The sequence below is a fragment of the Nelumbo nucifera genome, chromosome 5 (genome assembly GCF_055504915.1).
Source record: "Nelumbo nucifera cultivar China Antique chromosome 5, China Antique-T2T, whole genome shotgun sequence".
Taxonomy (NCBI): Eukaryota; Viridiplantae; Streptophyta; class Magnoliopsida; order Proteales; family Nelumbonaceae; genus Nelumbo; species Nelumbo nucifera.
This window is the reverse complement of record NC_142653.1, coordinates 12,144,691-12,170,465: the sequence shown is the minus strand read 5'-3', so window position 1 is coordinate 12,170,465 and position 25,775 is coordinate 12,144,691. Positions and strand designations below refer to the sequence as shown.

General features: G+C 35.4%; 3 protein-coding genes across 6 annotated transcripts; all 3 read left to right on the top strand.

Annotated features, from left to right (window-relative positions):
* The first annotated feature begins 6,833 nt into the window (after positions 1 to 6,833).
* LOC104605794 (patatin-like protein 2) lies at positions 6,834 to 9,578 on the top strand. 2 transcript variants are annotated; one of them, XM_010270692.3, is made up of 7 exons: positions 6,834 to 7,094; positions 7,367 to 7,548; positions 7,775 to 7,961; positions 8,335 to 8,496; positions 8,610 to 8,912; positions 9,030 to 9,205; positions 9,353 to 9,578. In XM_010270692.3, exons 1-7 carry the CDS (start codon positions 6,957 to 6,959, stop codon positions 9,432 to 9,434), a joined length of 1,230 nt encoding a protein of 409 aa, XP_010268994.1. In that variant the 5' UTR covers positions 6,834 to 6,956; the 3' UTR covers positions 9,435 to 9,578. The 2 variants fall into 2 exon arrangements, with proteins under 2 accessions (XP_010268994.1, XP_010269002.1); XM_010270700.3 differs by lacking the exon at positions 9,030 to 9,205.
* A 3,966-nt stretch (positions 9,579 to 13,544) lies between these two features.
* Positions 13,545 to 16,386, top strand: LOC104605807 (patatin-like protein 2). Of its 3 annotated transcripts, none has more exons than XM_010270711.3 (7): positions 13,545 to 13,793; positions 14,476 to 14,657; positions 14,816 to 15,002; positions 15,141 to 15,302; positions 15,397 to 15,696; positions 15,835 to 16,010; positions 16,158 to 16,386. In XM_010270711.3, exons 1-7 carry the CDS (start codon positions 13,662 to 13,664, stop codon positions 16,231 to 16,233), a joined length of 1,215 nt encoding a protein of 404 aa, XP_010269013.1. In that variant the 5' UTR covers positions 13,545 to 13,661; the 3' UTR covers positions 16,234 to 16,386. The 3 variants fall into 3 exon arrangements, with proteins under 3 accessions (XP_010269013.1, XP_088744086.1, XP_088744087.1); XM_088887961.1 differs by lacking the exon at positions 13,545 to 13,793 and adding an exon at positions 13,959 to 14,293; XM_088887960.1 differs by lacking the exon at positions 16,158 to 16,386 and having other exon boundaries at positions 15,835 to 16,014.
* A 5,048-nt stretch (positions 16,387 to 21,434) lies between these two features.
* On the top strand, positions 21,435 to 24,151 carry LOC104605818 (patatin-like protein 2). The gene is made up of 7 exons (XM_010270733.3): positions 21,435 to 21,713; positions 22,000 to 22,181; positions 22,501 to 22,687; positions 22,880 to 23,041; positions 23,163 to 23,465; positions 23,594 to 23,769; positions 23,897 to 24,151. The coding sequence occupies exons 1-7, from the start codon at positions 21,582 to 21,584 to the stop codon at positions 23,970 to 23,972; spliced, it is 1,218 nt and encodes a 405-aa protein (XP_010269035.1). The 5' UTR covers positions 21,435 to 21,581; the 3' UTR covers positions 23,973 to 24,151.
* Positions 24,152 to 25,775: the final 1,624 nt, after the last annotated feature.

Genomic DNA, 25,775 nt, shown 5'->3' with positions numbered 1-25,775 from the left:
TTGTAGGTAAAAACGACAATGATACCAAATATAACCTAGGAAGCTCGATGCAATCAAACTAGCATTATTAGCAGGTTGATTTCTATTCTCTCCAAACCTTTTCAATTCAGTCTTGGAAAATAGTTGCCTTATGATGTCTTTTATCATGAACCAAACAAAGGAGAAATGAAAGAAAAACATGAAGAGGTTTAATTGTTACTGAACTCTAGGGCACATTTTTGACTGGAGATGGTCAAAAAGGACTATCAACTCTGATTGTAGTAGTTTCAGTCAACTTAGATGGAACTAAGCTTAATAATTCAATTCAACAAGAAGATTTCAACTTTTCAATTTTCCTACGATTACATCAAGCATTGACAACCTTGTTAAGCTTAGTTCTTATTCCTTTTTTTTTTTCCAGTCCGTAATCCACCAACACCAATGACTGAAGATAGAGAATACTTTCATCATCGTCCTCATTTTCTAACACCCCAAAGTACAATCTTGGCGTGTTTTGACTCTTCAGGTAATTTAAAAGTGGGCCCCATGTGTGGATGGCAATGAAAGTCAATCACACATCTGGGCTGACATATCCCAGGCCCAAACAGAAAGAAAATCAACAAAACCAATAAATAAATAAAATAAAATTATTGGGCCTGGGCCTTAGTTTTGGGCACTGGTCTCGGCCTTTTATATTGCTTCCTTTTGGAGTGTTGGGCTTAGTAGCCGGCTGTTGCCTGTCTTTTGGCGTTGGTCCTTCGGGGTCAGAGGGTGCTAGATCATGGTTTGGTGGGTATGTTAGTTGCTAGCCTGTGTTCGGTCTTTTTGGTGAACCTGGTTTTCGTCTCTAACACTAGGCCTTTTGTACCCTTTTCTTTTTTTAATGCAATTACTTTACTTTTTTATTTAAAAAAGATATATATATATATATTTGAAAAAAGTAGAAAGTCTTCATTTAGAAGGGCATAAATGAAACTTATGTGCTTGTATTCAGTGATCAACTTATAGCCTAATACAATGTGATTTTTTTTTTCTGATTTTAAATTTGGAAAAGACAATTTTGCCCAACTAGACTACCCTCTTTGGTATTTTGTGTTCTTATGTACTTGTGTTTTTTTTTTTTTTTTCCTTTTGTGGTGGGCAAAGTTCTTATATAATTGTTCAAGGGTAGCGAAGACATTGTGTAGTGTATTAATCTCTTAATTAAAAAGAACCACCTATGAAGGATGCCACCATTTGAGGATAGTGTTAATTAGCTATCCATCTAAAGAGTAGAGAGTAATTAATATACAACAGAAAGCTTAGAGGATTGTAATAATTTTTTTTTTGAAGTCACTCATAAGCATCATATTTCATGCAATCAAGAAATTGATACAAAAAAAGACCAATGAAGCCAATCAGAAAACCCATGAACTATTTCTCAAAAGAACAAAATAAGATGATGGATAAAGGAAGATCAAAAGATCTTCAGCAAACGAGAAAACGGTGAGGTCAAATCACCAACAGAAGAAAACAAACACATCTCTAAACCACCAATCCGCCACAGGTTGCGAACGAAGCTGACAGAGGAGGAATCTAAAAGACTGCCATATCCTTATATATCCATATCTAAAAAGTCAAAGATGGAATATAAAAGGTTCAATTTGACAACATCTAATCTTGATACATGAAATTATTCAGATTAATAAGATTAATATACATAATACACTGTACAAAACAAAGATTAAACAACTTATTCTCTAAGATTTTGTAAAGCCTATGCAGATTTTGTATACGCATAAAGATGTTAATTAAAGCATGACGATTAATTGATAAGGAAATGCATACCATTCGAACATAGTTAAAGATTTTTCGGTATCATAATACCGGGGGTTGATTATCAAGAGCTTTGAAGAAAATTTGAAGAAGGGAGATCTTATTCCACCATAATTTTCTCATCAGACTCTAGGCCCCCACCCTCCCCAAATAAATAGGATATTGGAGCTAAATGCTTGGAATTCGGATCACCTGCCAATAAAACATGTTCCAATCCTCTACCAATATGATCTCTCATTGTACATCTCATACATGGCGAGTCCCACTTTCATAGTGAGATGTGCGGTGTTAGATCAAGTTGGTATGGGGTTGGAAGGTGTTTTGTTGGCAGAAGATTTGTACTTCAACTGCTTGGGTTGTCGGAGAGCTACTTTTGTATGACAAGTTAATCCATTCAATTTCCTGCCTATCTTTTTGGCCAAAAGAATATTGAAGGTGGTGTTTGATACTGTATTCATCTCATGGATGGACCGTTTCAGCCCATGGCATGGGCTGAACACAGAGTTTGGTTTGGTGTGGATGGGACCAGTCCACAATATATCATGGACCGGCCCTGGCCACGACTCAGTAACTCGTCAACGCATTTTTATTGTGGTTGAATTCGGTCCCCAGCTATTATGCAATTTTTTATTGATAATATGCATCACACGCTTCTTTTTTTACCCTAAACATTTTACCGTTGCTATTCTCCACCACCTATGCCCTGTGCTCTTCGTTGAAGCTCCTTGTTGCTGTGCTCTACCACAAGGAAAGAAGAAGATTATCCGTTGATTTTTCTTCGTCTCTCTCATGATTTTTCTTCTTCTTTGTTTTTCTTTTTAATTTGAATGTTGAAACGAATAGACTCGTTGTCATACCTATTTGTAGATGCTATAACAGATCTTGTTTTTTTTTTTTTTCATTCATTTTTACCTTCTTCTCCTTTTGTTTATGCTATCTTTGTGTATGCTATGTCTGTGTATGCTGTCACTCGAAAGCAATATCTTCTCCTTTTTTTTTTTCATTTGGAAAAAAATGCATAAATGCTTGATCAATATATAATCTCTATTGTTTAATGACTTGTTCATATTTCTTGGTGTTTGTTTATTTCACATCAGATTCTTGTTCCTCTAGATTTTTCAGTTAAATCCCTTGATTGTGACTTTCCATCCATTTTCTCAATCACTTGTATCTCTGTAAACATAGATTCATTATCCATTTGTGTCATGACACTCCCCTGTTCTTTTGACCCAGTGCTATGTTGCTCCTTGACATAATGGCAAAACGGATCTTAAGATGTTAGCAATAAACCAACAAGTCCTCTTAATAAAATTTTGGTTTGATTATTACTAGAACTTCACACTCAGTCTATGCTTAATTAAGTCCAAGCATGTAAGGTTGTTAGAGATGCACGTATAATTTATATATAGTTTTCTAACATGCAAGTGAGCTTGTCCCTACACAATATCAATTGAACAAAGCCTTTAAACAACCATTTATTCCTATGAACTAGAAAATCAATATCAACGTTTATGGGGCAGATACGATTATTTGATAGAAAATCAATAACATCAACAATAAATGAGACACTTTAAACATGAAAGCTTATACATGAATACATGATTGTTTTTGCATCAGACTTCTATAGTTCATATAGAGTATTACCGACCTAGCAAGTATTTGGATGTATCTACCTGTAATTTTTTGATCTTATCTGCCTTTTCTAGTGAACCATTTTTAGCAAACACTTTTCTAATTCCAAGTTCCCTTGCAATGACAGTTGTTGTAGCCCAATTATCCACAGTCACCATAACACTTGAGATCCTCATTAACCGAAGGTATGATACAACACCATCTGCCTTTGGTTTCATAGGTATGATACAACACCTTCTGCCTTTGGTTTTGCAAGAACTATTATGGCAAAAGCACCAACAATCCTCCCATCAATGTCTACTAGTACACATGTACGAGCTAGTTGTTAATCTTTAACCTCAGGGCCAGTGGAACATTGTAGGCCTACATGAACCTCTTGTTCCCAACCAACACTAGTTTTCCCCCAACATTTCCACTAACCCCAGCCCCTGGATGCACCTCCAAGTCCTTGGGCTCTGTCACATGTTCCATAGCAAAGCCATACTTATGCAACTTATTAGTATATTCAATCACAACCTTGCTATAGGCTGCTCACTATTTACCTATCAATGGAACTTTTAGAAATCTTTGGGAAAGTCAAATCTATAACTTTTAATCCAGAATATAGAGCAAAGCAATTCCAACAAAACTAGTTGTTAAATATCAACTCTCACCTCAGCATCAGCAGCAACCATGCCACAGAACTCGTAGATATGAACATTTGAAAAGAGCATTGCATTAACTACCATAGGTTTTCCCACTGTCAATGTGCCCATTTTATCAAACATTATAGTTTGTATCTACATCTTGAGTACTTTGAGATTGAGTCCAGAAATTGGACTAATCAATTTCTAACAAGAAAACAATCCTAAAATTGGATATTTAATTGCATTTTTTACCATATAGATTATTTATGTTGTATGGTTGATTCATATCACTTTCTTGTGTTCACAACCTTGAAAAGTCAAGGTTGCACTTATTTTTGGAAACTTCTAGCTAGGATGCTTGTGTGCTATTTTGCAAGATGCTTGTCTTACAAACTCCTAGCTAGGATCATTAGATAAAGTTGAATATTGTTTGATTGTTTATATCATGTGGTCTAGTTATTAGGAACTATTATAAAGAAAAAAATAGGAACCACTATAAACATTAGATAGTTGGGTACTTTGAAATTGTTTAAACTTATTAGATTTTGATTGTTTCACATAATCCATTCATATTCTATTCTACAGACATATATGGCCTCTCAGTTTGAAGTAGTGCATGAGTCGGCCACATGGAGTGAGGCCGAAGAACGGACATTCATTGAATTAATGGTAGATCAAGTGAAGCCTCATAATAGACCAACCTCAACATTCAACAATGATGGTTGGAAATATATTGTTGAGAAATTCAACAACACACACAACATGGCATATACCCGTGACCAATTCAAAAATAATTCCGTTGCTAAAGTCTTTCTTCCAATTTGTTTATCATATATATTGTAAAACTTAGACATTTATGGTCGACTGTGTAGATTCTTCATAAACTCTATATAAGAAACATGGAATCAAAAAGTGTTGTGTAGACTGGTCAACACCATGCTTGCACAACACCATTATGAGTGTGGACTGGTCCTATCCACACATTCTGTCCATAATTCAGAATAATTGTGAACTGTGGTTTGGTGTGGATTGGTCCCTGCCACACTAAAAAACACCCTCCGAAGTCAATTACTCATTTTCTTCACACTCATGGTAATCTGTCATGTCTAGGAAGAGCCCAAATTTCCTACTAACTTTTCCTACCCACTCTCTACCCACCATGAATTGCAGCCACACATCTCACAATTCATAATAGAGATGTGTGGTTCCAATTCATGGCGGGTAGAAGTGAGTAGGAAATCCCGAGTGGTCTAGGAAGGTTTCCTTCATCACCTAGGTGCTGTAGGCTGTCAATGGACTCCAAAATTCTGTAACCCGATGTGTGTGTGTCACATACACACACATGCATACATACATACATAAATGCATTTATTTATTTATTTATTTATTTGAGGAATTAGCTAGGGGGCTTAAATCAAGAATTTGGACTATGAAACGAAAGCAAATAATTAATGGAAATGTTGCAACACAGTTTGACAAAGAAAGGCCTTGATCATTTTATGACCCTACAAACTTATTATTACTTACAAGAGAACATAGAAAAAAATATAAGATAATATCAATAAAGATTAAGAAGTACTTCTCTTGACTGGGTAAACATGATTTAAGATGAAAACCTTTTTATTCTAATATATTAATCAAATGAGATTTTTTTTTTTATCCGTGATGGACGAGTTAAACCTACCTCTTAAAGATTATAAATAGATGAGAGACATTCAAAAGTCTGAAAAAATATAGTCTCAAGTAATTAAGATTTTTATTTTATTTTTAACTTTTGCTTTCTTGAAGCCTGGAAAGGCAAATTCATTTATACGCTCAACGCTCAGACCAAGAAATTACAAACAGTAAGATGTGAAGATTACTTTTCAATCTTATGAATGTTGTAGATACAAAAGACCAGAAAAGTTAAGAAGAAGGAAAGTAAGGCCACAGCAAATGGCCTGCTGGTGAATCAAATTAATGTTAATTCTGACTTTTGAGCCAACAAGGATGAAGATCACTTTCAATGTTTGTTTGCCTTCGTTTTCAAATCTTTTGTTTAGAAATGAAACAAAAGCACTTAATTGGATTGGACCAAGTTTACGTGGAGTAACCTCATTTAAATCATCTCTGGTTTTGGCAGGTCGTCTCAACTTCTAGTTCGATCTACATATATACATGGCACAGGTTGACATGATCAAAAGAATTATTAATCAAAATTTTACATTAATATATACTCCGATTCCTTCCTCCGGCCGGCAACCTCCCCGGGCGATGACTGTTTTAGTTTATTTATTGTATGGACTATAGATCATTAATGAATCAGTACCACTATACCAAGTCAACTGGATATGAGCCTTTAAGGTGTAATATCATTTCATAGGTTCTGATTTTCTCATTCAAAACCAATACATTCCAGTAGCTTCTTGTATAAGGTTTTGGAAATAATGCGTAAGTTTTAAGGTGTTTAGAACCAATGCCGTTTCCTGAGAGTTGTTTCTTGAGAAAACGGTGCTGCATTTGCTGCTGCATAAGCATTTTTCAATGTCATCTTAGCATACTGTTATTAGAAGTTTATAACAGTAAAAAACCACGCCTTTTCTGATTTTCACTTTTCAGGACGTCTGAAAAAACGTTTTTTTGGAAAACTGCAAAACTAAACATCAGGCGTTATTTGAAAAAACAGATTTCGTACGTGGCGCTGATCTAGCTAGCAGCACTGTTTTTGCATCCAAACACCAGCTTTGTTAAGATAGACTGATTCAATTTAAGGCTATAAATACTTTGTTCACCAAACAAAAATTGTCATCAATGTATAGTGGCGGAAATCCAGTTATTCGATCACTACTTGTTATATCTAGCTTAGACAATAATTTTGCTTATTACCTTTTCCTTCCTGCTTCAAACCAATAAGTTGCAAGCGCCATGGAAAGAACATCATCCCTTCTTCCTATACAGCCACCGACTTATGGAAACCTAGTCACCATTCTCAGCATTGACGGAGGTGGAATAAGGGGGATTATCCCAGGAACTATTCTCGCATTCCTTGAATCACAACTTCAGGTTAAGTAATTTACTAACATGCATGCCTGACTACTATATATATATATATATCTATTAATGAAAATTTTAGTGTACCCATTTAATTTTCAAATTCATTGATCTAACTCAACGTATATGGTTTATTCATTTAATCACTTCCATGATTTAAAGCATATCTCAGAGCAATAGTCCTTGTTCCATGATGAAACCTTTATCTATATATACATGTTTGGTCAGTATAAATTGTTGGTCTAAAGTTTGAAGGATGCATGCATATTGTCATCTTGATTCAGAAACTCGACGGTGAGGATGCGAGACTTGCAGATTATTTCGACGTTATTGCAGGGACAAGCACAGGTGGTCTTGTTACAGCTATGTTAACTGCACCAAATGAAAACAATCGTCCTCTGTTTGCTGCTAAAGACATCGTTCCTTTCTACCTTGAAGATTGCCCTAAAATTTTCCCACAGACAAGGTAAGAACAACAGTATAACAAACAGGTACGAGCAAACTCAGAGAAGAAAGAGAAAAATGGTCATTCCTAAATTTTGATGTTTTGGATCCTTTGCATGGGATAGGACACGATTTATTATTATTTTGTTTGGCTAAAGAATAGTGTTGCTTGAAGCAGAAAATCACGGCAGCAATCTTATGCTCTTTTTTATCTTTATTTTTTCCTTTTTTTTTTCTGTGAATTGCAGTGGTATTTTTGGATCGGCTTTAAATCTAATCAAGCTAATGAATGGACCCAAATATGATGGGAAGTATCTTCACAGCCTCGTAGAAAAGAAGCTCGGAGAAACGCGGTTGCACCAAACCTTGACCAATATTGTTATCCCCACTTTTGATATAAAGCGTCTACAGCCCACCATCTTCTCCTCCTATGAGGTTACTCTCTCTCTCTCTCTCTCTCTGTAGTTCTCTCTGTATTTTGTATTTGCATACATAAATACTTGTAAGTATATACATATTTCTGGTATTTCTGGCATATATAAAATGGAATTCTGTGGGTCTGTGATCGATGCAAACCATCCTCGATCTGGATCGCCTATTCGATCCACCATGCCGAACCAGCTTCCAAATGGCAAAAAACCCACTCAACTACTGTATGCAGGCCGCAACGCAAGGCCTATGGCAATCAATGAAGACTGAGTTTAAAATAGAAGTTATATATTAACTTGCTTTCAGAAAGACTAGATGAACCTGAATATATACATCTCCACAGTTGCAAAACTAAAATCCAAGAATTATATCTTTACAGGTGAAGAAAAGCTCGACCATGGATGCTCGGCTCTCTGATATTTGCATTAGCACTTCCGCAGCTCCGACTTACCTTCCGGCCTATTATTTTAAAACCCAAGATCAAGATGGGAATGAGCGGGAATTCAACCTTATTGATGGTGGCGTTACTGCCAATAATCCGGTACACAGCAAAATAAATTGATTAGTTTTTACAAAATCAAATACCACGAGCTAGCACAGCTAAGATTATATATCCTTCTTTCTTATTTTTGATTTTTTGGCGTATCATTCTAGGCCTTGGTTGCAATTAGCGAAGTGACCAAGCAGATCACCAAAGAAAATCCTGATTTCTTCCCAATTAAGCCCATGGATTATGGTAGATTTCTAGTCATCTCCATTGGAACCGGCACGGCAAAGATGGAACAGAAATACAACGCTAACATGGCAACCAAGTGGGGAATCATACAGTGGCTCGTCAATGGTGGTTCAACTCCACTAGTGGATGTGTTCACTCAGGCGAGTGGAGATATGGTTGATTATCATAATGCTGTGGTCTTTCAAGCCCTAAAATCTGGAAGTAGCTATCTCCGAATTCAGGTAATAATTAACCAACATACAGAGACACGCTAGCTAGCTTCTTTGATAATTATGGATATGTGAATAACAGTTGAGTTTAGTTGTTCATGCATATATTCTTGGTTATCTAAAAACCAGGACGATACATTGGTCGGAGAGATATCTTCAGTTGATATCGCCACCAAAGAAAACTTGGACAATCTGGTGAAAGCAGGAGAAGCATTGTTGAAGAAACCAGTTTCTGGAGTGAATTTGCAAACGGGTATCTTTGAACCTATCACTAACGGTGGAACCAATGAAGAAGCTCTCAAGAAGTACTTAAGACCAACTGCTTATAATTCATATAATCACTTCTTAATTAATTAATAGATAATTAATAATACATTAACTATACTTTGATTAATGTTATTTCTTTAATTTACAGTTTATAAGTTATAATGTACGTTGTTTCTTGTTTCTAGGTTTGCAAAGCAACTTTCAGTAGAAAGAAGACTTCGGGAAGCAAGATCGCCCAATACCAAATTTAATTTGGAAATAATATGACTTAATTTGTGAACTTTTAGCCCAAGCTTGGATTGTACTGTACTGTGGTGAATAATTTTGTTTCAGTACTTTTATACTTTATTAGACATTTTGTAAGACAATTAATTCATTAGAACCATACAGAAAAGTTTTATTAGCTATTCATTTACTTCCCTGTCCAGATGAACTAATTAAGTGACCTGGCTTAGATATATATAGTTGAATTAATAAGAATCTAACAATTGAGAGCTTAATCTCCCAGTTAAATACATATCTAGAGATTGTTTGGGAACCAATAATGGAATAGGACTAATAGATTGATGTTATTGTCGGGCGCCCAACCTGCCGGATTAATTACAATTGGCGATGCCTCAGCCATAATTTTGCCATTTTATTAGGCCTGTTTTTGTTCAAATCAATAAGATAAACCCAGATAACAGAGAAACTAGGAAGCTGATCAATGCAATCAAACTACCATTTGTAGGTTGACCTCTGTTGTCTAAACTTATTCACTTCAATTTTCCTGGATAAATATTTTCCATTCTCGTTGAAATGCAGCCTAGCAAACCGCCTTCATTCAAATTAAGAAAGAGAAACATATAGAGGTCTAATTGTTGCCCAAGGGAACATTTTCGAGCAGAGACTGTCAAATATGACTATTAGTTATCTCTGATTGTAGTTCTAGTCAATTTGGATGGATGGCAACCCTAAAAAGTAAAAACTCAATTCAACTAGAAGATTTGAACTTTTCAAACGATTTGATTAGATAAAGCATGGACATCCTTATTAAACTTAATTAATTCTTGAAATTTCTCTTTTAGACCTCCAACCTTGATCGTCGAGCTTAGGGGATTCGTCTGGTGATCAAAGAAGAATACTTCCATCATCCTCCTTGTTTTCTAACACCCCAAACCATACAAATCTTGGCATATCTTGACCCTTCAGGTAATTAAACGTGAGCCCTATGTGCGGATGGTAGTGAAGTGCATGAGCCTCACCCCAAAAGTATCAAGGTCAAGAATAGTTAGCCCTAGAGTTTAACTTTTTATCTATCAGAGTGATTGAGACCAGGCCCATAATACCCACTTTGGAGAATCTTTCAGTGGAAGACCATGATGGAATCTGAAATCCTCTCTGTTGATGAGCCCTAAAAGCAATGCTATTTTCTTTTTCTGTCTAGAATAATTCAATGTTTGATCAGCCATCCTTATCATTTGTCACCTTATATGGTTAAGAACTCTACTCAATGTCATCCTCCTAAACATGACTTGTGCTGAGGTGGTATGTCATAATTGATGTTATAAGATTTGGAGTTGTGGCTAATTGTTTAGGCTCAGTTCAGAAGGAGTACAAATACAAATATGTACAGTATAAATACATACAAAAAAATACAAAATACAAGGTTTTCCACTCTACATATTTGTATTTGTACTCTTTCCTAACAGATCATTAATGTTAATTAAACCTCCCCTGTAATTTCTGACGATTGTGGTTTATACCCTGTTAGCTTTATGCTAATAGAACTGTCCTCCCCTGAAATTTCTGGCATTGTTGCATCTACATTTTTTATTGATTTTTTTATGAATTTTATGTATTTTTACATTTTCTACTTTTTATTGAAATATATATATATATATTTTTATTTTTTATAATTTTATTTGTTTTCTACAATTTTTGCCTCTTTACTTTATATATATATATATATATATGTGAAGTTTTTATCATTTTATGTATTTTTTTCTAAAATTATGATTTTTTGGTTGAACTATATTTTTTAGAAAAACGTATCATTTTTTTATGTTATTTTTGAAAATTTGTCATTTTTGTTAGTAAAATTTTTATCAATTTTTGCATCTCCTACATTTATTTGTTTTGTGTTTTGAGAAAAATATTGAGTGTGGTGGAGTGGGTGAGGTGGGTTCTAACCAACTGTTCAAGCAGGATAGAAATGATCTTTTAAGGGTATTTTGGTTAGTGTAAAACCACATGTTTTCATCTAAGGACAGTCTTGACATTTAAAATTCTTGAGATGTTGACATCAGCAATTTAGATTAGCATTCTAATGTTGAGTTAATGGAGGGGGTAGATGCAACAATTTTATAAAGTTTAGGGGAGAACAGTGCTATTAGCATAAAGTAGGGTGCTGAACAGCAATTGTGGACACACAAATTACCCTTAAAATAAAGTAAAGGAGAGGTTTCAGCAATTTACCCTTAAAATAAAGAAAGATGTTCACATCTAAAGCAGTCTTCCTTTGATGGACGCACAAATGAAAAAGAATTCCAGATATTTACAAAATGAGTAAGAAAGAATCAAGATACTAAGAAAAGTAGAAAGTTTCCATTCAGAAAGACAGATGAAATTTCTGTACTGGCATTCAGTGATCAACTTATAGCCTAACATGTTTTTTATCTGTACTTGAATGACAATGGGTGAATAAAGATAGAATTCATCATTTTCATCATCATTGAAAGGGCCGGGAAACATATTTTATTAATTTTTAAGTTAATCTTATTGTTATCACAAGCGAGCTCAATGCTTTAGCTGTTCAGCAGGCTGTGGATCAGAACCAATGATGAGGTTCTACGCCAATAATAAATTCATGGGCCCCATTGTAAAAAATTCATGCGGGCACCATGTATTTAAATATTGCTGTGAAACCTTATCATTGGTGAACAGCTAAAACAGCTAAAGTATTCAGCTAATCTGAATTCATCACAAGCATTGAAATCTTTTGGAGATTCTGCTCAACAGTATTTTCATGATTAAAATTATTTTTCTGTAAACCTAAAAGGACAAACATGGAATATAAAAAATCATCTTTGGGCACATCTAACCTTGATATATGAAATTTATTCAAATTAATAAGAATAATATACTTATCACACTGTACAAAACAGAGATTAAACAATTTATATTCTCTAACATTTTGAAAAACCAAGAATAGCATTTCCCGTTCTCTAAGAATATAATATACTTATCACACATCAAACGGTACAAAACAAAGATTAAACAATTCTTTCTTTTATCTTCAAGAAAAAAAAAAAAAAAAGAGAAACCAAGGCAGATTTGCTAGTGCATGCTCTGTGAGTAATTTTTTTATTATGTTGAAGCATGTCAATTATATTAATGGATAAGGAAATGCTATTCGAACAATAATTAAAAAATCCAACAGAATATGAAGAGTCAAATGTCAAAGTGAAAAAATAATTAATCATGTCAATAAGAGTAAATTAAATATGTGAAAACATGTTTCTCCTCCTTTTCCTTGTTGTATCGTTTTCTTTTCTCTTGTTTAGCTTATATATAAAATTAATGGTGAAAGAAAGAAGTCATAAAAACTTAAATGTTTCAAATACATTCTCTACAAGGAAAGAAAAACTTGGTTTAATGCAAACATTGGTAGAATTAGTTATATAACTTAGATGCATAACATGTGGAACACAAAATGCATTTTAAATAACTTGTATTTTCTCACTTGAGTCCATTCATCCTGATCAATATCATGTTGAACATGAACAATCTCATTATAAAATCACACACTTTTGTTGAATGCTATAGTGCTGCCCATGTATGGTGTTGAAAGGTTTTCCCTTGAATTGACCTTTCGAAGTTATTACGTTTACGCATGCGCAATGATAGCTCGTAAGATCGAACAAGGACTCACCTTTGCCACCTTTGGATCTTCATTTCTTAATCTTGTTTCATGCTACCGAACAAACACATACAGGAGGCTATTGTATGGATAATTATAGATAAAATAAGCTTCAAACCATTGTTTAGTTCATTTGATCTCTATGCCTCTAATTAACCTAACATATAGATGTATTCCTGGCACCATGGATAAAGAACAAGTCTACCTAATTTTTCTTACCTAAAATTCTTAGGCAGTCTTACCTACAATTCTCACATCACACAAAGTGAATGTAGCCATCTTGCATATGATCAAAAGATTACTTTAGTGTTTGGAATGACTATTTGGAGGTTCCTTTTGTTTTGACATTCACTTCCATGCAGAAATATTCCAGGAAATTAAGAATTAAGCAATATTTGAATTATCGTGACTTGTTGGAACATACTAAAGGGTAATAGAAAAAAAGCTATAAATTAAATACTCGTACGTATCAGGTTACAAGTGTTTAAGACAAACAAACTTCCCTCCTCTTCTTCTTACCAAATCACAAACAAATTAAACTACTTCAAATCTCTGTCAACATTTTCATCACTTTTACTTCTTCTAAATTCCTAATGGAAGGAGAAAAATCGTGCCTACATCCTCCAACACATGGAAACCTCATCACCATTCTTAGCATTGATGGAGGAGGAATAAGAGGAATAATCCCAGGAATTATTCTGGGCTTCTTGGAATCACAACTTCAGGTAACCTAATTAATACTCCCAATTCATATCTTGCTCCAATTAAGCATGTATAAGTTTAGTTATTTAATTACCATGGTCTCATTTTGAACTGATGCAGTTTTTGATGACTCATCCATGCATTTATATATATGCCTTCTTTATTGCATTCATTCATTAACTTGGGAGGAGTGCTAGAAAGTGTTAAAAATTTAGTTTGGCCTCATAATTAATGATGTTATGTACTTTTCCTCTTTGGCATGGGGTGGGCACTTAGCATTGTTTTTGCTGTTTTGGGTGTGCTCTTTGATCTTTCTTTTTAGTTGTTAAGGTGCAGGCTTCGTTTGCTCCGCTTGCTTTGTATATTTTTTTATTGTGTTATATAAAAAAAAATGTAACATCTGTGGTGGGTACAACATTAAATTGCTAGTGCTGCAACATTCAACAGCTCAAAGTACATGTGATATCAGTACTGAAAAATGTATTAATGTACCATATTAATTCATTTGATCGGTTTTGATGTGGTAGGTCCTTGAACAGAATAAAGTTATACCTTATAAATCAAGTAGTTGATCTTTTTTTTTTGTGTGTGTGTGTGTCTCTCAATGCATGATGAAAGAACACTGCACTAAATCCACTTCATGTCAATTTACGTTTTTATTTACTAGCTCTAGTTCAAGGTTGTGCCTATACCTTCTCGTTGCAGGAACTGGATGGTGAGGATGTGAGACTTGCAGACTATTTTGATGTAATTGCAGGAACAAGCACAGGCGGTCTGGTGACTGCCATGCTAACTACACCAAATGAGAAAAAGCGCCCTTTATTTTCTGCAAAAGATATCAAGAACTTCTACCTCGAAAACGCTCCTAGAATTTTTCCACAACAGAGGTAGTATCAATTGATGTTTATATATATGGCCGGTGATTTTTATATTTTGCATCTACCAATACTTCTCAACCTTTACATGGATATTACTCAGATGATGACCTAGACGAATTGAAGTTTCTTATTATATTATACATACTAATAATTTTATAACAACACAGTTGCCCATTTGCTCACGCTGCAAAGGTGATAAAATCGCTGTCTGGGCCAAGATACAAAGGTTATTATCTCCATAACCTTGTCAGGAAGAAATTAGGAAGCACACGATTACACCAGACATTGACAAATGTTGTTATCCCGACGTTTGATGTCAAGGAACTCCAGCCAACTATCTTCTCCAGCTATCAGGTTCATCCTCGGCCGATGTGTTGTATTCAATTTTTTTTTTTTTTTCCTTCACATCTTCTCTAGGCCAATGGATTTATAGGTATAGCTATATAGGCTTGTTTCCTAACAATTGCTCTTTCGATGTTTTTGATAATTTAGTTAAAATGTAAACCGTCCTTGGATGCTTTACTCTCAGACGTATGCATCGGTACTTCTGCAGCACCAACTTATCTTCCTGCTCACTATTTCGAAACCAAAGATGAGGAAGGAAAAGTGAGAGAATTCAACCTTATCGATGGTGGTGTTGCTGCAAATAACCCGGTACATATTAATGCATTAATTGCACTATGAGTTTGAGAAGGATTATATTATTTGATCTCTTGTCCAGCTCTGATCATTAATTGCGTGGTTTCAGGCTCTAGTTGCAATCGGGGAAGTAAGCAAGGATATCATTAAAAACCCAGATTCCTTCTCCATAAAACCAATGGAGTTTGGTAGATTTCTGGTTTTATCTTTGGGAACCGGTGCACCTAAATCCGAACACAAATACGGTGCTAAGCAAGCATCAAAATGGGGTGTTTTGGGTTGGTTGCATAGCGATGGATCCAGCCCATTAGTGGACGTGTTCACTCAAGCAAGTGGAGACATGGTGGACTACCATGTTTCTGCAGTTTTTCAAGCCCTTTCCTCAAAAGATAATTACCTTCGGATTCAGGTACTCGTTCTTCATCATGTTCTGAAAATTAAAGACTGAGAGATCAGAAAACTTGCATTAACTTTATCATTAATTCCAATGATTCTCTAGGTTTAGAGTACTCCAATATTGATGCTAGCAGTTGCATGAATTTTCTAGGATGATACATTGGGAGGGACTGTATCTTCAGTCGATTTCGCCTCCAAGGAAAACTTGGACAATCTTGTGAAAGTTGGTGAAGCTTTGTTAAAGAAACCAGTTTCAAGGGTAAACCTTGACACAGGTATCTATGAGCCTTGTAAAGAGCAAATCACGAATGAGGAGGCACTGAGAAGGTAGAAATTACCTTAATTAATTTTTAGCTATATTTCTATAAATGGAACATTTCTCAACATATTACGTACAATGAATCAATGATACTTATGCATGACACTTTCTTTCTTTCTTTTCCTACTCTTCTGATTATTCCCTGGATTTTGCAGGTTTGCAAAACTACTCTCAGAGGAGAAGAAGCTGCGTGATTCAAAATCACCGAATGGCAACGCCATGAAGCCATAATAAAATTGACTCATGAACTGTAATTCCATTTCTGCTAGTATTTAAATAAGCCACTCGTAAGCAGATGTGGCAATATTGCTAACTGTTGGCTCTGTATTGCAATTAAATCTCTGGTAGTTAAATGAAATAAATGAATCAGAGGTGGATGTGCCATTACGTGACCAGTTCAATTTTACGTAATTTTCACCAGGATAATGGTCTTAGTGAAAACCTAGCTTTTTTTTTTATTTTCCATGGATCGATAAACCAGGTGCCTGTTCTCAATGGATCGATCCAAACTTTGAACTAGTATAAAAATTATATATTATCTTTCTAAATGAAGATCTGTATAACTTGGGCAGCTAAAACTAGACAAAGTCATCTAGTGGAGGACCACGGACTTCATTTGTGCCGTCTGGTTTTGAACCCGTCTATGTGCATTCGGCTTTAACGTATGAAAATTAGTGGAAGGATGGTGGAAATGATAATTGAAAAATCTAGGGTTTCACATTAATTCTTTGAGGCTTTAGGGTTTCATATTCTACAGTCAGAGAATTGGATTGTGAAAATGGATGGTTTCCATTCATGTATACCCACTATAGACGAAGTTCTGCATTGAAAAGGACTTCATCATATTGTTGCTTACAATACAACAAGCGCCAGCTCCCACAGTTGGATATGGTGAAAATGAACCCTTCGATTGGATTGAATCCAACTTTTTTTATGAAGAACGATTTCTGTAAGTCCATTCAAAATGGTAGCTCCGGTGCTTGGCATGTGAGACTAGGACTCTTATTCCGTCTACCAGTCAAATGATCTTGAATGTCAGAAGCTAAGCAATGCAAGACAAAAAGCAACGTGGAAATAGTAAACCTTTTGGATAAACAACCATCTCCATGTAAGGTCTAAGTTGAAATCACCAGTCAAATGATCTTGAATGTCAGAAGCTAAGCAATGGGGGATTCAGATTGTCCACCCTAATGAGGGATCCTCTGTGTTAATTAGCGGCATATCTGTCTCATTATATAAAGTTTGTGTGAAATATTCAAACTAATAAAAATGCTTAATCGACCCTTTTCCATTTTCTTCGTTTTATTCACTTTTCAAAGCAGAAGACAAAATTGCAGCCGTGGAAATGGTCAATGAGTTTGTTTAGAAGCTCCCATGCATGATTATAGGTTATGTACATTTGTGATAGTCAGACTTGCCTTTATAAGCATTTATCTTGCTGATAATAAAATCTATTCTCTAAGATCAACACAATTCCTTTACATATTTGATCTGAATTGTACTGTTTAGGTAATTCAGCATTCTGCCTACATAAGTGTAATTTTCTATTTGTTTTGCAGAAAATCCATGGTGCTCCCATTGCTTACACTTGTTGAAATATACTTGTTTTTCAGGAAATAGGAAAGTGGGAATCCTTAAATCATTGTACCACTTAAGGCACCATTTACTGCAAAATTTAGGAAATAGTTTTGGATTTTTTTTTGTTGGGTTGGGGATGGAAATGGAGAAATGCATTTCTTCCCCCCATTAATGTTTTGGATCATTTCACTCTAGCTACCTACTCTGTTAAACCATGAAACCTTTTGTAAATTCTAGGGTATATGATAAATGTATATGAAAGAGCAAATTTTACCTCAGGACATGCCAAGAAAGGATCATGATTTGTCTTCTTCATAGAAGTCCAAACACAAAGCTTTAGTACATCCTTCATGGAAAAAGAAAAAAAAAAAAAAACAGTTATTCTCTTATTTGTAATGTTTACTACTCATCATGATATACAATAAGATTTAAGGAGATCGATCATATATAGAATGAGGTGCATATTGGCAAGATATAAAAATGCAAGAATGAATCAAACAAAAGCTATGAGGGTTGTCCTAAATGCTCAGTTTGGAAAGAGTACAATACAAATGCATACAAAATGTTATGCAAAATACAAGGTTTTGCACTCCACGTCACAAATCCTATAGAAATGAGTCCTGAATATAGAAGCAGAGATGAGGGTGAGGGCAGTTCTTGAGGCTATCTGTTATGGTAAAACATTAAGCTTTAATGACTTCATAATTGAGAGTACTGATTCGTTGATATTTACAATTGCCATCCTTAAATTATTCTCAAGCTAAAGCTTCTTGACAGTTATGGAAATGGATTGACCATGCATATTATTGAGGAATTGGAACTTTCCATTTAGAGGACCTAGGGGTTGGTTCCAGGTTTTTAGAACCAAAACCTACCCTATGAAGATCAGTTCCAAAGTCGGTTCTGGCCTTGGAAGTTTCAAGGTTGGTTCTAATTAAGGTCTAGCTATGGAATCTGTTCTTTCTTTACAAAAATGGAGCCTGTTCTCTCATAAATAAGATTCAAATTAGACACTATATATGCTGTTGAGTTTAATGTAATACTATATGTATTGGAGATAAGTCCACTTTGACTCACCAGATAGCTAGATACATAGATCTCCTTATCTTGCATGACTCCATGACGCAGCGTAGAAGCAATAAACCAGGCTGGCTATGCAAGCACCGGGCGAACACAAGCTTCTAGCGAAGCAAGAAAGAAAATCTCTAGAGGAGAGAGAAAAGGTGGCGAAAATAGAAGAGTAAATCTGAAGTGTCTATTAGCTTGGAAAGAGCAATATTTATAGTACATCTGGAAATTATAGAAGAACTAGGAAAGAACAACTAAGATAGATATCAATCATCTAATCTGCTAGGATCGAACTCTTCTTGATCTTGGTCTTGATAGGATCGAACTCTCTGGCTGGATCTTCACCATCCGATCTTCTTGGATCTAATCCATGAATCTTGGAAATCTTGGATTATCTTAATCTCTGGAATTCTTGATGGATCTTGAATTCTTGAATTCTTGATGAATCTTGTATTCTTGAATTCTTGATGGACTTGAATTCTTGATGAGTCTTGAGTTCTTGAATTATCCTTACCCCTATCCCTATCCTAGGAGCTGCCGCCCATATGGTGAGGTGGGCCTTGGGATGGGCCTCCATCACTCCATCCTTGCATTGTAACAATAGAAAAACATTGCTTAAATATTTGAATACATGTAACCAACTCTATCAACAATTATATATAATAGAACTCAGCCAACCACTCGAAAGTAAGGACTTTTACACTCGTATTCAAATTATTCTCTCCTTTATTTAATATGTTATGTTTTTTTTTTTACATTAAGAATTATAACTAAATCTGATATAATCACAAATTGTGTCATTGATAATGTTACTATCAATATATATAATTGATTAGAAATCACAATCATGAAATGTTTAAACTTAATTTTCAATAATAATTTTTATAGTTCAGAGCTTACCATTATAATTTAAAATTTGTAAATATTGTCTTTTGCTTTACTCATTATACACATTCAAATATTAAATTGAAGAAAATTATCAATTCATTACGTGGCCAAATGGTCAGGTGAGACTATAGTCTTTGTAAACATGAGTGTTTGAGTTCAAATATTTACATCCTCAAAGTATTTTGGGGTTTATTTTAAGGCAAATTTGATTCCAACTTCCAAGGCTAGTTCCATCAAGTTCCTCCAAGGCTGGTTCTCTAGTCAATTCAGGTAGAGTAAGTCCCTAGACCTGGAACTAGATTGGGTGAGGGTCATTTCCAAGAATTTGGAACCCTACTCAATAATAGATTGGGCAGTATAGGGTTAGTTTGAGGTTGGTTCCATTCAATTTCAGGTAAAACTAACCCATTTGCTCACCCCTAACTACAAAATTTTGAAGAAGGTAAACTCGGTGGCTGAAAGTTTGGCAAATCAAGGTTGCATTGACAAGAGGAGCTCTACTCACAACACAATTTCAGACCTGCCAGATTTGACTAGAAATCTCCATGTGTTTTTTATGGGTGGTTTCATGTGTGGTAAAAAGTCCATTTTGTATTATGGGTTTAAGGCAAAGTTGGCTATGTCCTCCCTTCCACTTTTTGATAATGGTTGATGACGCAGCATGGAAGCAATGGAAACCGGAGCTGGCTATATAAGCACCGGGCGATCGCTAGCTTCTAGCAAAGAACACCGAATTCTCTAGGAGAGAGAAAAGGTGGCGAAAACTCAAAGAAGAGAACTTGAAGAAATTCTGAAAATCTGAAGTATGAATTGATGAATAATTCTGCGAAATAGCAGTATTTATAATACATTGAGAAATTGTAAAAGAACTAGGAAAGAACATGAATCTTGATCTTGATCTTGATCCTCTTGGGCTATCTTGATAAGGTCGAACCCTCTTGGAATTCTTGGGCTTGATCTTCCACCGTCCGATCTCCCTGGCTCTCCTTATGCATGAATCTGGGAGTCTTGGATTTCTTTATGCTTCTTGGAGTCTTTGTTGGATCTTGATTGGAGTCTTGAATTCTTGCTAATCTTGGAAGAGTCTTGATAATCTTGGATTCTTGATAAGTCTTGGATTAAGTCTTGAATTATTCTTTCTTGACTTATCTTGGACTCTTGTCCTTATCCTAGGAGCTGCCGCCCCTAGGGGTGAGATGGGCCTCCATCAGTTGATCATAAAATTTAAGGTGACCACCCCTCCACTTGGAGTAAAGGTTGGGGTTAAAAAAATTGCACATTATTAGTCAGACACCTTTGTTGAATACAAAATTTGTTGTTCTTTGCGAATTTTTTATTCAAAGTTGTAATTGAGAATTAAAGGAACACATATTATTAATCACACCTTTGCTGAATGCTCATAGAAAGATGCATTGTCACTAAAATTGTATTCTTGGTGATGAATTTTCTTAGGAAAGACCGGCCCGTGTCTGCGCAGCCTCTTGATCCTCATCCTATTTGTTCTTAATCATGGTGCAAGGTACCTAACAACCACCTGCAAGCTAGACTACAATAAACTAATAAAGAAGTGGATAGACCAGTTATTTCATTTCTCTTCAGTAATCAAAGAGATAAATAGATTTCAAAGACCAGGCAAAGTGAAATAGCCCACCTAATTGTTCTCACCTAAAGTTCTTCATGGTCTTACCTACAATTCTCATGAATAAATGACTACAACCATCTCATCATATTGTTCAAGAGCATTACTATCTAGGACAAGTTATCCTGTGCATTCATATGGAAAACCATCCAAAACATATCCAAGGAAACTATGAATTTGGTCAGATTTGAACATTCATGAAAGCATACTAAAAGCAAAAAATCAAAAAGCTATAAATACTCATCACATCATGGTTGTTCATGACATAAACAATTTCCTACCTCTTTTTCTTACCACACTACAAGGTCTTCAGCACAAACAATTTGGCACAACCTCTCTCTCTCTCTCTCTCTCTCTCACAATATTCCCCCCGGCCTATTTTGATTAATTATCTCCTAAGTTCCTGATGGAAAGAACAAAATCAAGCCTACAGCCTCCAACATATGGAAACCTAATCACCATTCTTAGCATTGATGGAGGAGGAATAAGAGGGATAATCCCAGGAATTATACTTGGCTACTTGGAGTCACAACTTCAGGTTAGTAACTTAATTAGAATATACATATGTACAAAAGAACGAGCTAATTCACTTTTATATCCATTCCAAATTAATGTATCACAGTTGTTTCCAGATGGAAAGGAAACAACTATGATACATTTAGACCCGGGATCAAAAAATTTAGAATTTGTTTTTTTTTTTTTCTTTTTTGGCATCACAATTATGCATTTGGTATAGGTATTTTTCCCACGTACCCATATCAATAATTACTATAATTCTTTAATTTATTATTAGTTTTAATTCAAAGTGGTTTGCCTTGATTCAGGAACTTGACGGTAAGGATGCAAGACTTGCAGACTATTTTGATGTAATTGCAGGGACAAGCACAGGTGGACTAGTGACTGCGATGCTAACTGCACCAAATGAGAAGAACCGCCCTTTGTTTTCTGCAGAAGATATCAAGGCCTTCTACCTTGAACAATGCCCTAGAATTTTTCCACAGCTGAGGTATAGGAGGAGATCTTGAATTTTCAGCTAGTTCTAGACCAATGTGCCTGATATATATATATATATATATATATATATATATATATATATATATATATATATATATTATCTGGAGTTCTCTTGCCAATAATATTTCATCTCTCCTGCATTAATATCTGTAGAATGTTAGGCATCTGGGTTCAGGTGGTCATACTTAAAGGGCACTACCATCACGTGGACGGTGGTAGCTAGCAGCCCTCATATGGCTAGAATTGAACCGTTCTAAATTATTTGCTGATCAGTGTTCCACCGTTAAACTTTTGTGTGTGTGTGACTACAGTTGCCCATTGGCTCCCGCTGCAAAGGTGATGAAAGCCCTAATAGGACCAAAATACGATGGAAAGTATCTCCATAGAGTCGTCAAGGAGAAACTAGAAACCACGCGACTACACCAGACATTGACCAACGTGGTTGTCCCAACGTTCGACATCAAAAACCTTCAGCCAACTATCTTCTCTAGCTATGAGGTTCAATATCGATCGTTCTCTCTTTCAGAACTCAGAACCTTTCATCGCATCTTGTTTAGTGATTCCATCCTCCATTGTTAATTACGGCGGCCTTTAATTTGCAGAATGAAGAGTCAATATATAAAAGTGTTTCTGTCAAGGCGAGCTTGTATTAATTCTAATAATTTACCTCACCGTTTCCGTGATTTTTAGGTGAAAAGCAAACCATCTTTGGATGCTTTCCTCTCAGACATATGCATCAGTACTTCTGCAGCCCCAACTTATCTACCTGCCCACTATTTTCAAACCCAAGATCCCGATGGAAAAGTGAGAGAATTCAACCTTATTGATGGTGGTGTGGCCGCTAACAACCCGGTATCTATAGATATGTGGCTTTTGACGAATTTTAATTAGAAGAATTAATTAATTGAGGCGTTATCTATACCTTTTAATTTTTTTTTTCTATTTTCTTATTTCTGATGAATGGCGGTTTCAGACTCTGGTTGCTATGAGAGAAGTGACGAAGGAGATAACCAAGGGAAGCCCAGATTTCTTCCCCATAAAACCAATGGATTATGGAAGATTTCTGGTTATATCTTTGGGCACTGGTGCACCTAAGGCCGCAGAGAAATACAGTGCGCATCAAGCAGCAAAATGGGGTGTCATGGGGTGGTTGCTGGAAGGTGGCTCCACCCCGTTAGTGGATGTATTCACGCATGCAAGCGGAGACATGGTGGACTTACACATTTCAGTAGTTTTTCAGGCCCTTCGCTCTGAAGATAATTACCTCCGCATTCAGGTACTACAGTACAGACCACCGGAACAATATATATATATATATATTTGCTCTGATTCTCTGGTTTTTAATTAGAATCCAATACTGACGAGTGACACGACCTAGCTAATTAAAATAAAAAATTAATGTAGGACGATACGTTGGGAAGTACTGTATCTTCAGTTGATGTCGCCACCAAGGAAAACTTGGACAACCTCGTAAAAGTCGGTGAAGCTTTGCTGAAAAATCCGGTTTCCAGGGTTAATTTGGACACTGGTATATATGAGCCTTCTAAAACCAAAGGCACAAATGAGGAGGAACTCAGAAGGTAAAATATAATTAAACTCATTTATATGTTACAACATTTCTTAACTTTAATTAATATATACTAATAATGGAGCTTCTGCGTGTGCATATGCTTAATTAATTTGTTTAAATTCTCCTAAATTTTCCAGGTTTGCCAAACTACTCTCAGACGAGAAGAGGCTTCGAGATGCAACATCACCCCACCAAAATATCGTAAAACTATAATGGATGATATTGATCTGGAAATTGCATTCAATCAATAAACTCACTGAACAATCCACTTGGAAGTACTTGTGGCACTATACTATGCTAATTGCAGTTAATTAGTCTTTATTTTGTATGTATTTCATATTGGAATTTATGTTGTGCGAATAAATACAAGGCGGATGCCAATTGCAAGCCCAGCTGCCTTGTTACAATTAATTATCTGCTTTGTCTTTCTTTCAATAATTCTAGTTACAAATCCATGAATTTCCCACTTCTCCATGTAATATATAGCTGCTACTTCCAGCGTTTCATAAGAAAATTAAGGTAAACCAGAAACAAGTAATAGGGTGAGATGATCATTAGGAGGTTTTTCTATGAACCCTATAAGCCTTACCACATGCATGTTGCCAAATCTAATCATGACTCAAATTCAGACAAGATTAAAAGATAAACATGTTTAACCAGAGAGAGAATATAACCCAACGCTTGTTATATCCTCTTGGATCAATCCAGTTATGCAGGTTCAACTAGGTCTTCCCTCTTAATTAATTATATAAGCTACATATGAACTACCACTTCCTACATAAATTATATATTAATCAGTACTCGGAGCCAAGTACCAGAATTGCGGAATTGTTTAATAGCATCCAATCCTTTTCTTCTTTATGCTGAATGAGTGAATGGTCCTCCTCCCTCCTCCCTCCTCCATACGTCCAAAAGGAGTGGAGCCGCCCTGCCCCTTCCTTCCTACACAAATTATATATTATTCAGTCTCGAAGTTTTTTAAAATGATGAAGAATGTAAAAGTTTAGAATAAATGGGTTCAGGCGAATACATTGAATTTAAATAGTAAAAAAGATAAAGCGGAAATAAACAATAACACAACAAAGGAATATATATATATATATATATATATATATATATATATATATATATATATATATATATATATAAGTTCCAACAACCTACCAATATGATCTGGCACCCCGCCCCACAAGACCGGATCTGCTCCTCACACCAACCTGACAAGCACATTCCACCGTGCATTAGGAACATCTCCCATACTTATGTGTTCCCAATGCACAGTGGGATATGTCTGTGAGGTCGTTGTGAGGCACCCTATGTGAAGAGCAGATCCCAATTTGTGTCCCACTAGCACATCTCAGCATGCATTCACAACATCTTCCTTACTTGTCATCAGGAGATGTTCCCACTACAAGGTTGGGATGTACTGTGGAGCACACCCCCTCTGGGCCATTGATGTGAACTCATCTAACACCAACATCTTTACCTTCCACACTTTATTTTGTTGACACTGAATTATACCTTTCCTAACTTGAAATAAAGTTGGACCAGCACTGAATTGCATATTTTTCTATACGTACAATGTCAAGATAAGGAAAGCAGAAAGCCTCGTCCGCAGAAATTAAATCAACCTTTCTTAATTAGTAATTAATTAGGTCTTTTTCCTAATTAAGCCACATCGATCTCCAAATCTACATGTACATCTCAATTTGATGGACTATATATATATGGTACACCTCCCACAGGTGCGGTGCGCGCTCATATAAGAAACACAGTGAAACAAGTTAATTATTAAACTATATGTGGATCGGATTTAGTTATAATAATTAACGTGATTAACTAAGATAATTTAAAGGATTATATTACAAAATGATGAACGAAATCTGATTTTTTTTTTTCTTTTCACATAGAGCCAAGTTCTACCTATGAGGATCATTTTTAATTCAGAACATGTTATTAATTATTGGATGTTTCAGCTTGACATGACCATTACTTGCAAAATTGAAAGACGATGAG

Excerpts from the sequence above, each read along its gene's own strand:
- LOC104605794 (XM_010270692.3), top strand. The coding sequence starts at position 6,957 with ATGGAAAGAACATCATCCCTTCTTCCTATACAGCCACCGACTTATGGA. Across the intron at positions 7,549-7,774 it reads AAAATTTTCCCACAGACAAG|TGGTATTTTTGGATCGGCTT; the intron begins GTAAGAACAACA and ends TGTGAATTGCAG. Across the intron at positions 9,206-9,352 it reads AATGAAGAAGCTCTCAAGAA|GTTTGCAAAGCAACTTTCAG; the intron begins GTACTTAAGACC and ends TCTTGTTTCTAG.
- LOC104605818 (XM_010270733.3), top strand. The coding sequence starts at position 21,582 with ATGGAAAGAACAAAATCAAGCCTACAGCCTCCAACATATGGAAACCTA. Across the intron at positions 22,182-22,500 it reads AGAATTTTTCCACAGCTGAG|TTGCCCATTGGCTCCCGCTG; the intron begins GTATAGGAGGAG and ends GTGTGACTACAG. Across the intron at positions 22,688-22,879 it reads CTATCTTCTCTAGCTATGAG|GTGAAAAGCAAACCATCTTT; the intron begins GTTCAATATCGA and ends CGTGATTTTTAG.
- LOC104605807 (XM_010270711.3), top strand. The coding sequence starts at position 13,662 with ATGGAAGGAGAAAAATCGTGCCTACATCCTCCAACACATGGAAACCTC. Across the intron at positions 14,658-14,815 it reads AGAATTTTTCCACAACAGAG|TTGCCCATTTGCTCACGCTG; the intron begins GTAGTATCAATT and ends ATAACAACACAG. Across the intron at positions 15,003-15,140 it reads CTATCTTCTCCAGCTATCAG|TTAAAATGTAAACCGTCCTT; the intron begins GTTCATCCTCGG and ends TTGATAATTTAG.